Source organism: Sycon ciliatum, chromosome 2 (genome assembly GCF_964019385.1).
Source record: "Sycon ciliatum chromosome 2, ocSycCili1.1, whole genome shotgun sequence".
Classification (NCBI taxonomy): Eukaryota; Metazoa; Porifera; class Calcarea; order Leucosolenida; family Sycettidae; genus Sycon; species Sycon ciliatum.
In genome coordinates this window covers 10,050,027-10,061,973 of record NC_088644.1, presented here as the reverse complement: position 1 = coordinate 10,061,973, position 11,947 = coordinate 10,050,027, and the positions used below count along the sequence as shown (strand labels likewise).

General features: G+C 47.2%; 1 protein-coding gene across 1 annotated transcript; it reads right to left on the bottom strand.

The window, feature by feature from the left end:
• Positions 1-38: 38 nt before the first annotated feature.
• Positions 39-11,827, bottom strand: LOC135808600 (uncharacterized). The gene is made up of 10 exons (XM_065321815.1): positions 10,894-11,827; positions 8,757-8,844; positions 8,095-8,295; positions 6,157-6,287; positions 5,728-6,003; positions 4,872-4,953; positions 3,353-3,547; positions 2,171-2,286; positions 1,340-1,429; positions 39-1,054 (listed from the first exon to the last, which is right to left on the bottom strand). The coding sequence occupies exons 1-10, from the start codon at positions 11,473-11,475 to the stop codon at positions 833-835; spliced, it is 1,983 nt and encodes a 660-aa protein (XP_065177887.1). The 5' UTR covers positions 11,476-11,827; the 3' UTR covers positions 39-832.
• Between the last annotated feature and the right edge of the window lie 120 nt (positions 11,828-11,947).

Below are 11,947 nucleotides of genomic sequence, written 5' to 3'. Positions count from 1 at the left end.
AGGCCCCCACATTGTGAGGCAAAGCACCCAGTCCAAAAGATATCTAAAATGTTGTATTCTGTTGCTTGTACTGTAGAGCTGGTCGTCTTGCTTTACAAGAAGAAATTTGTCTGTGACTGCTCGCTGCGTGCGGTGTGACGATTGCAACAACAGTCCGAATAGGTGATCATCAACACCACTTTGAAGTGTGTTCCAGCACCCTATAGTAGCAGCAGCAATAGCGTTTAGCTAGCAGTTTGCCCATCATAGGGACCGGTGAACACTGCACAGCCGACACCAGATTCGGCAATGGAAAAAATCGCATGCATGCGGCAGTAGAGGCTGAAAATGACTGCCGGTATAGAGGTATCAAGCTTTCTTGGATCTACAGCGTAAGATAGAGTGTACCGGGGAGTCGTAAAATACCGGTATTTTACGACTCCCTAGAGTGTATTGTATGGTGCAGATGTAGATATCAAATCATGTACGTACAATGTTACGTGAAGCGGAAAAGCTCGCGACAAATCCGGCTTGTTTCTCAAGTTCAGCTTTCATCAATTTGGAGGTACAGGTAGCTACATAAGCAAGCAGCAGTGAGCACGGTGAGATCTATAGAACAATCCTCTTGTCATACTCAGTGACTACTGACGGGGGAGCGCAGGACCGTGCCGTGTGTTACAGACTACCCATTCAGCGCGTTGTCTTGAAGAAACTGGGACGCGATCTCCAACATCGATCTCCCGATTATTCACCCATCATTCGTGATGATTAGTATGCTCATCCCCATCTCCTGGTGCGGCCCAGCACACTGCAGTCATCAGGAAACTCAAGATAGTTGGCAGAGGGTTATACGTTAGCTGACTAATACTGCGGTCAGGAGCAGGGATGCTGTCACAGCTACCAGTATGCCAGCGCTCGCGTGCAGTGCAGCGGCTTGACTTCTCCGTACTCCACCCGTCACTGCCACTGCTTGCGTTGTGCCGAAGTCGGCAAGCGTCGTTCGCGGGCTGATGACCATGACGGGTGGGTAATCGGGTTCCAGGATGCTGCCCATGAGACACGCATAGTAGTTCATCTGCAACACCAATATACAGGCAACACAAGGCAAATACAACGGTCAGAATTGACTACAGGCTACACGTGTGCAATATAAAGACCCACAATGCAGTGTAGTAAATTCGTACTATTGTCAGCGGAAACAATGGGAGCTGAGAGAAAGCACACTTGCCTTGGCTACGTATACATTTTTACCTTCACTACAAAGTGTCAGCTTTGATCTCTCCATTGGAAAAGGAAGGTTGTGTTGTTGCGGCTGGCCAGCCGTAACAACACAACCTTCATGACACATTGGATCCCTAACCTGAGATAAGAAGAAGACCTGGCTGATGTTGACAAGGGTGGGCGCATTGTGAAAATCGTCGACCGTACGAATCGTATCCTTGTAGACCACCTGCATAGGTGCATGAACAATCACAAAAACAATGATGAGACGGTGAGAAGCCCGGCAACCCCTTACAGCATCAGCATCATGAGTCACAGTCTATGGCTAGTTTGTCCTAGTACAAGGTGAGTGTTTCGCAGAACTGGAAGCGGACAATGTAAATTGGTAATTATTGATAGATTCAAAATGTTTTCATAACATTCCTGAAGGGACTAACATCAACCACGTAAAGTGACAAAACTTTGGTTTTACAAGATAGATGTGGATATTGCGTAGATGCATATACTACTTTCTAAATAATGGATTCATTGCCTATTTCCGGAGACAAACATTATGCTGCTTGAGGGAATCCCTTGCACATGTTGGGCCCGGGTTTTCCGGCAAAGGCAATGCAAGACAGCGCCTTCTGATACTGTCCATTTGATTTAGCGTCAGTGGTCAAGCCATGGAGTATAACTAGATCATCATCCACTGTCATAGTTGTACATTTTATACAGTATGCTTCCCAAACAAACTATGAATTCAGCCTGGTTTTACGAAATTAGGACAAGTATGCCATGGCAAAGTACATGGAAAAGCATATCCCAAACCCAGGTTTTTCAAATTTTAAGTGAGGTTTTGAGCCTCAATTTGGCCAAAATCGGGCTTTCAAAAGCCAGTGGACTATTTTGGAAGAATGGCCTATAGTGAGCATCTCTAGTATACCTGTAGACCGCGACTGTCACCATCCCAGCCCCACAGCCCACTCACCTTGAATTCGTACATGCCAACAGGCAGCAAGACCGACTGGCCGTCGCCATGCCGCACATTCTTCAAAACTGACAGCAACGTCCTTTCGGTGGCATGATGACCATAGGCAATGACATCTGCAGACAGGAGACAACACATAGAACAGACAACCATGCTTATGTACCGGTAGTTGTGATGCTACTCGTGATGCTAGTTATCCATACGTTTCATTGGTTCTTGTTGCTTGCATGTCACTTGACGAGAATGCGCAAATGCACGAAAGCTGCATGGTTTGTGAAATTCTTGAGTCTATGAGTCCTGATGATGATGGTGGTGAAGAGTTATTAAACAAATTTAATTTGTAATTTTGTTCTAGCCATTATAAGCTTCCTGCCTTCGAAAACGGCATTCAATATAACTAGTACTTGGAAGTATTAACCACTTCACTACTCAAGTACAAAGTAACACAATGCTACTACAGTATAATGGGTCATCCATAATCATGTTTATCATCATGTACACCACATGCAGGCATGCAACGCCGGCGCCCATCAAGCCCAGACCCACTGCCCCGGAAAGCACATTTCAGGGCCGTACTGAAAGCTCCCGTAACTGTTCCTCCAAGACATGAAACTATCCCGGCAAGCCGAAAGAAGCGAAAGTGCGCGCACAGTGTACTGGGTTATGTGCAGCCGTATGCGCAGAAAAGATACGTGAAAAGTGGTCGAACATCTCGCAGATGCCCCCCTATCATACTCTTTGAATGCTCACGGTGGATTGTTGGGTACCCATCATACGGTAATGTATGGGTAACCGTAGCGCAATCAGTTCACATCTACTTACTAGTGTATAGATATTGAGGGGTGCACGGGTATGGAGCTTTCTTATTCTAGGGTCCATATGGAAAATTAACGTCAATTTCCTGTACATGCCTGCATGGCTGGAGACTGAGACTGGCACAGCATGCATGCAGCTGTGAGAATTGCTGATACTCTGATGAGATGTGATCAGTGCGTAGGAGGATAGAGGCTTTAAAGACACTGAGCTATGTAACTTCAGGAGGAAAGAGGCTTTAGAGAGAGAGAGAGCTATGTAACTTCAGGAGGAAAGAGGCTTTAGAGAGAGAGAGAGCTATGTAACTTCAGGAGGAAAGAGGCTATACCGTGAGACAGCTGCGTTATTCAGGAGATTCATCTTGCTTACCGACAACAGCATCGCTGCCCAGGATGAGAGAGTTGTAGATAAACACCTCGGCGAGGCCAGGTGGTGACAGTATGGCCTCGCCACTGTGACAGTGCAGATAGCAACTGATATTGCCGTAGATATCCGCCTCCGGCACAGCAATGCAAGTGCTGTAACTTGTGATCGGGTCTGGGTGGATGATATTACGAAATGTCCCTAGTCACAGTAAACACAAGCGGTAGAGCAAATACAATCATGTAGAGTCACCTTGGAGGAGTTGTAAGCAACTTGAGAACACCACCAGACACGCACAGAGGTATAGCGAAGAACAATGCTGCACGGTGATTTCAACACTGCAACCAGGAATTCTGGAGGTAGTTTTTGATTGGTGCGGCCATACCATACCTTTTCGTATTTTGTGTATGATAACGCTATGACGGGTATACACGATAACGCTATGACGGGTATACATGATAACGATATGATGGGTCACATACATGATAACTAGGGCTCAAACAATTAGTCCGATTAACCGGTTGCAGACCGGTTACGAAGAATTAACGGTTAACCGATAAAGATAACGGTTACGCAGTAACTTTTCAGTCAATTTTTCAAGTATCAAGTCGTTGCAAAGTATGCACTTTCGCAGGCTGTCGCACGCGTACGCAATTTCTGGGCTGTCAACTCGGTCATATCTGGTCTCTTGGTGTGAGAGTATGAATGAGCATGCAAGAGAATGTACAAAATTTAATGTGCGTTGTACTGAATAGGGTACATTTTTTGAAAGAGTACAGTCAAATATACGAGTCCGCAGGATTGCCGTGGCTTATAGGTTATAACCGGTTAACCGACCGTTAGCTTAGCAGTTAACCGTCAGGGGTAAAACCGTGACCGTTTGAGCCCTAATGATAACGCTATGATGGGTCACATACATGATAACGCTATGACGAGTATACACGATAACGCTATGATGGGTGACATACATGATCACCTCAGCAGTAAACACGCGCTGGCGGCCAACAATTGGTCCGGCAATAACTGGACCAACTGGACTGGCTCTGGCGGGCCTGGACGTGTAGATGTCAACTGTATGTTGCATGAAGAGCTGCATGCTGTGTATCGAGTGTCTGTGGAGGTCTGGGTGGCATGCACGCAAACACTCACCAGGCCCACTGATAGCTAACCCACGCGGAGAGTGAGCTAAGCTCATGGATCCTTGCTTTGCCCCGGACCTGATTTTGCCAGGCGTCCTACATATGCATTACTACATGATGCTGTATGCCGAGGAAAAGTTGACACTGTGGATATAATTTTGTTGATGCCATCTTCAGTAGGTCCGTCAAATAGTCGGGTAGATTTTTCTTTTGATCAGATGAGTTCTGATGAGTTCCCAACAGCATAATGGAACGAAACAAGGCTTTTCAGGAGCAACTTCTGGCTGTTGTGGAATGTGACTGGTGCTGCGTTCGTGCTGGTGTCTGCAAGTGTCGTCTGGTCAAAAGAAAAATCTACCACTACTGTGGATGTAGCATGGACTTACTGTTGCCGTTGGTGATTTGCACGCAGTCACCTTGTCTGAGCGCCACGGTCCTTGAAGCTACTGCCGTGTAATCAAAGCTAAGCTGTGTACATACAAAACGCAAACAAACAACAGCATGAACACGGCGGAAGGCTGATCTTCATCGCCATGATACATAGCCAAGTGGCAATCACGGTGTGCACAGTCGTGGTTCCATGCAAGAACACTGGCTGCACATCAACAAAACAATAATTATACCATTGGGACTCACTGACTACGACAACTTCTGGCTACTGGCAACCCATTTAGTCTGGGCAACTCCCGGAATCTGTACGGGCTGTCGCGAGCATGCATGAAGATGCCGCAATATTTGACTTGTAGTGTATTAAACCATCTGCATAACTGGGGAAAAGCATACAGTGGTCCCTCTATAATCCGGCACCATTTGTGCGACGAAAATCTGCTGGATTAGGGAGGGTGCTGGATTAACAAATCTGATTTACTGCTGCAATGTGCATGAAGAGGACATTTTGGCTACTGAAAATTGTGCTGGTTTATCGAGGGTGCTGGATTATAAAGTGCCGGATTAGAGAGGGACGACTGTACTAGTGTTTCAATTCTTGTCTGGCGACTACTTTGTTTTGATTTGAAGTTTTTTTTAATAACCTTCAGCTCCTGGAAAATACTTGTCTGGATGACTGAGATTGTGTATAATCGGGTCCGAATAAGCCTGGGTCTTCCACTGCCGCTTGCATAAATATTAAATAATATTATTTTGGCGACAGGAAATCTATATCGGTCCACCAAATCGCTCATGCGCTGGATCCATTTTGTGCAGGGTCCACGCAAGAGTGTCCAAGCTATACTAGCACCATACCGTTACGTTGTTGAAAGGCATGTAGATGGATGTTTTCTCCTTGCTTCGGTAGGCATTGATGATAACAAGCTGGCTGTTATGGCGCCCTGCGGGCCAAACCGGCAGACGTTTGCTCGGGCACCATAAGAGCTGCGGCGAGAAATGTTCTCCGCCAACCTTTCCCGCTATGGTCACAAAGTACTGCATGGATTCGCCCGACTGGAATAAGTTCTGGGCTGTGATGGACGGGGCCAGCTGGAAATCACACTGGCTTCCCACTGCGCCGTGCAGTACCGTCTGCAGAGAAAAGCACAGCCACAAGTGTGCCCTGGATCATTAGTATAGCCCTGTTTCTGGTTCCAGTTTGATATAAGAACATGCACATGCATTGTTGAAAGACAGAGCCTGGCGTGCACCATTGTCCGCGTGTGCATGTCTTGAGCAGCTCACCTTGAACTCAAAATCTCCAACTGGGAACTGCACGCTGGTCAGGCTGGAGCGAGTCAGATTCCTACCTATCCTCCACACAGAGCTCCGGTGAGGCTCATGATCAACCAACTCTGGATCATAGCCTATCACGTCTGTACATCGCAACATGAAAATGACAATAAAACAATGAAACAACAATAAAACAATAAAACAACAATAAAACAATGAAACAACAATAAAACAATGAAACAACAATAAAACAATGAAGCAACGATGACAAAACAATGAGTTTTAGAGAGATTCAAGAGATGCATGTAGACAAACACACACGTGCACGGATAGACACATCCCCCCCCCCCCCCCCCCCCCACACACACACACACAATGCACAAAGGGAACAAGTCATTGTTTGTAACTCCGAGTTTCACGCCAAAGGGCGATCATCAGATACACAATAATAACAAACAGACAGGATATGCATGATAGATGGGTGGACAGACAGACGGATGGACTATCAGACAGACAGATAGATAGAGGGGGGGGGGGGGGGGGGGGAGAGCCCTACAGTGATAGATAATGCTGATGCTAACAGTAGAACATAATGACATAATGCATGTATGCCGATGTCTTCAAAGGCTATTCATCAGGAACCGTTGAAGCTACACATGGGCTGTCCCCGGGGAAAATTGCGGAAAAAATCGCAAAAAACGCGGGGGGGGGGGGAACGCGGCATAATATGGCATAATTTGCGGTGAATTTGCGGTAAATATGCGGTAAATATGCGGTGAATAATATTGATGTGCGGCAATTTTCAATGAGTATGTAGTGAAATCAATCAGTTACAAGTCTCTGGTGTAAGCACTCGTCATATTTGAGTAAAAAGCCGCCACGATGAGACGTTGCTGACCGAACAGTGCACTGTGTGTACGTGTAGTGCAACAAAAAAGTTCAAAAACCGCGGAAAACGCGGTTTTTTAAAAATCGCAAAAACGCGGAAAAAAACGCAGCCGCGGAATCGCAATCATGGCCAGCAATCAAGGACATCTGAGAGTTGTAATTTTTGTACTCCTCCGAGGTGTGATTTTTGGCGTGCTGGGCCAAGCACAAGGAAGCCAACTGCAAAAAAAACTGCAGAAAATCGTTGTTGTTTGATCCTTTGGTGTAATCTTTGTTTCTAGTCGAAGCTGGTTGCTGTTTGGAGCAGAAACGCTGAAATTGACTATTTTCTGCAGGTACTCATACATGTACTCATGTACTCAGGCATGCAGTCTCACTCGTATTTTAGCTATTTTTCTGGAATGGATGCTGCTCTGCGCCCCTTGGTGAACATTTCCTGCGCTCGTGGAGCAGCTGAAAAGGACCACTGGTATGTCTGGTTCCTGGTTTGAAAGTGGAGAGTCGACTTTTGTGCCTTGAAAAAGGAGTAGAGAGCGATAAAGGTACGTCTGTGGCTGATTTTTGAGTGCTCCCCGTACATTTTTGATCGTGATAGAAATTCTCAGACCAAAGTCAGACCAAAGTCAGCGCGATGATGGTCGTACAGTTTTCTTGTGAATTTTTTAGTTGTTTCATCTCGTATCTATGTCAGTATCGTGATGGTGAAGTGGAGAGGGTGATTTTCTTCCTCTAGGCTTCGTTCGGCCGACTTTGCTTCGTCCTCGTTGAAAAGTGATCCTGGAAAAAAGGTCGATTCGCAAAATTATGTTGATTTTCAATGTACGAGATGACATGCGATTGCTGGCTATGTTTCCCCGGGGACAGACATGGGTAACTGAAGTCTCAAAGTCCGGCTCTTATGCTGCCGGATATGGTGCACAAATCTGCTCAGACAGCCATAGTACATACTTTCTAACCGTGAGTGATGGTGGCTTACTGTGACCACTGGCAGTGTGAAAAGAACCGTGCACTCTGCTCTGCACACTGATTGATTGGAGAGTTGCGTGCTCTAACGTTACTTACCTACACCGTTAACTGAACAGTCTATGCCCTCCAGCCCGTTGTAAATGAACACCGCCGAGTATCCAGCACCCACGGGCTGTGCGTAGAACACAAAGAACTCGGCCGTCAGCCTGCCCAGGTGATCCGCTTCCACCACTATGAACGTCTGACTTTCGCACGGCAGTAACTCTTCCTCGTCACCAACCAGACCTTCCAGCACGTCTGCACGTACACACAAGCAGAAACATCATCGACAAAACATGACCATAGCCGTCTCCTCACCCCCAATGCGAGTCAGGTGACAGGCTCGTACCGTGCATGACTGAGTACAGTCAACTTCGCTAATAACGACTGCAGATATAACGACAATTCGCGAATAACGACAGAATTTCCATGCCCAGAGCAAAGTCCCATTCAACTGTAATACATAATAAGGAGACTTCGCGAATAAGGACACTTTTCTGATGCCCCACCGAGTGTGGTTATACGCAAAGTTGACTGTATGCTCGCATGTGTAGGACTGGGTATGTGTAGGACTGGGTATGTGTAGGACTGGGTATGTGTAGGGCTGGGTATGTGTAGGGCTGGGTATGTGTAGGACTGGGTATGTGTAAATGTCACATGCCGCATTGCACAGCGAACACGGTGTATAGCGAGGCAGTTCCCATGTCATGTGATCTTACCATTGCCGTTGATGATGAAGTACTTCTCCGTGCCGACGAGCTCCAGGTCTAGGAATGAAGTCTCGCCGAACGTCATGTTCCGGCCCACCTATCAGAGAACAAGCAGAGGACGACGATGTCATCAGAACGGTATGCTCTGTTGATGTCATGCTATGACATAATGCATTAATCAGGTACATTCGCCTGGTAACATCAGTCAGATGATAATGTCACAGTGTAGGACTTCATGTGCCTAGCATTCGAATACAAGTGCCGTACAGTCGTGTATAAAAGCCGCGGCTTATATGACATTTCTTGGTGAAATTTTGCAGGCTTCTATTTGAGACAGGCTTCTATTCAAACAACGTATTTCTATGTATGTCAACACTAAAACCAGGCGTATGTGCTGACAGTGTATCTTAAAAACAGGCTTGTATACAAAACAGGTTTGTATATTGGAAAAAAGGCTTAAATACAAGACACTGCGGTAGACAGAAAGCTGAGGTTGACTAAGACAGAGTACATGAAACCCAGAGTATGCAGCTCGTGACCTTTATTGCATGGGTGTCTGTCATGGCGATTCCGGGACTACATCATAGTTGGTGCCAATAAGCGGCGGTAAATGGCGTAGCGTGTACGCGTGAGCTGCAATTTTGCAGGACGAGATCCATGTGAATCTTGCTTGTACGCACTACATTACTAAAATGAATTAAGTGATGTACGAGTAATCCTGGAATTTCGCCATGACACCAACCTGTCCGAGCTGCACACTCTGAGTTTCATGTAAGCCTGTTGCTGAGACCCTTTTGGGTACCCATGCCCCATGGTTGTGTCATGGACATGGCTAGCACATTGTCATGGGCACTGTTAGCACATCGTCATGGGCACGGCTAGCATGTCACTGCAATGTAGCACGGCTGGCACGTGACTGCAGCCTGGCTTGTTCCCTCAGCTTGTGTAGCCACGTGAAGTAGCATCTACTGGAAGCACATAGACCAGTCCCAAACTCCGTCCAGCGACAAGGGAGGCAAGGGAGTGGTCCGCTAGTTCTCAGTTACTGATGATGATGAGTAAAGGTTGTGTCACACGCCCAGTTTGGGATTTATCTATGCAACTCAAGGTGTTGGTTTCTTGGCTTGTGGCTTTTGTTTTGAGTCCCGAGTTTGAGCCCTGTCTTTTGTCAACGTAGCACTTGACACCTTGGCTACTTAGCTGCATCCCAACAAGGGTCTACAGGCCACACTCTGCACAAAGGCCAGTGATTGGATCTCTTGACAAGATTGGTGGATATGATGAGCAGTGAGCATGGGGCGCTGATGCTGCAAGGGAATCTCGCCATCATCATCGGAGCACTCTATACCTTGTCACTGCCCACTGGGCCGGCCCTGGCCAAGGCAGCAGCTGAAATAATTATGGGGTGCATTGCATCTCAGTCAGTATGTTAATGCACAAAAAGTCTACAAGTCATGCACTTTAGTACTACACTGAGTACACTGATGCTTGTGACAATGAGTTTCATTCCCAGGCCATCAGGACAAACACGGCTAAATTCAGACATAAGCTGCTCAGCTGCATGGCGACGGACACACTGAAGCCCACAGCCATCTTCAAAACTGAAGGGCCATTATTGGACCCATGATATTTTATGGTCCATTTTGGAAAGCGCTCCTGCCAAAACAATCCGGTGACAGTTCTTATTCTTGCGACAAAATTTTTTATTGAAGTCACCACAAAGCTATGTCCGTGACTCGATCACATACACACACACACACACACACACACACGCACACACACACACACACACACACACACACACACACACACACACACACACACACACAAGAGACATCACAGGTGAACCGCGCTCAAATCCAGGATGAGCGAAACAGAGTGAACCTTTGAATGTCAACTTGGCATAATCGATCAACCAAAGCAACTAGACTTGAATCTATAGTTGGTATAATATAACCGAACACAGTGTCCTCCACCTTGTTTCATGCTGTCAATCGAACAAACCTATAGTTGTATCGATGTTGTCACTAACTACTAACTCCATTTTATGCCTTGAGTGTAGGTTAGGTAAAAGTAAGTTTGATGGTAAACATTCAATTTTCTATTTCTCTCGGTAGATGTACATCTACTGGCCGTATTCACTTACCTGTCGGGAGCCGTCCAACGAGCTTCCAAACCTGAGCTGCACACCTCCTGGTCTGCCCAGCGCGCAGTGTATAGACGTCGGTGATATAACTCTAGCACAATGTTCGCCGTCGTCGTGCCGCTTCCGCCTGACTGCCTTCTCTGGACCGGACACGTCGTGCTCATGGGTTCCTCGCTCGTGCCGCGCAGTAGATCTACCAGCAGCATCGGCTGCCGAGCGACGGGGCCTGGACAGCGCGTGAACGCCGCCTTCCGGATGTAACGCCATCCAGGCACGGCCACTGCTCCTTGTCTTGTCGCCACGTCGGGGTCGGTTGATTGAGGTGTCCCTGGTTGGCCTATGTGAGGTCTGCCTGACCCGGACTCCATTCCGTGAATAGAGAAGATCTCCGCCGCCGTCGACCAGACCTTCTTCCACGTGCGGTGTTAGTCTTCTATTGGCGGCTGACTGTGAGTAGCGATCCGTGAAAGCTATTTGGGCTTGCCGCAGTTCCACGCGATCGTCCGCATCAAGTTGGCTGAGATAGATCAAGCGGAACACAGCGGACAGGACTAGCGAATTCACCACACGCCACACCTTCATGGTTCTCACGACGTCCTGGCACAGCGGCCAGCCAAGCGACGACCATTCGCCGCCTAGGAATCTGTTACGGTCGGTAAGGCTGGCTCTCAGCTCACTTCTTAGAAGCTTAGCTAAGCCCACCGGAGGTGAAACTACCGTCACGCTTCGACCACGTCGACCTCCGGAGCTTCGTCCAGTCGAACAACACCGTCCGCAGGTTTCGACGAACCCACGAAAACGTGCCAGTACAGAGAAGTCGTTACTACGGCACAGTAATCAATAGCATGGAGTTCAGCGCATTTTGGTTGTTGTTGTTGTGTGTGCATCAAGTACACCTAGCTGGAGTCTGCCGTGTAATCTGTAGCGTGTGTAGGATAGGAGTCATTGTGTGCGGTACGCCCTGGTACACTGCAAAGAACTACAACTAGTTGAACTACTACTAGTAATACTTGAAATAGCACTCACACAAAGCTTGCATTTGCTTCACATCATT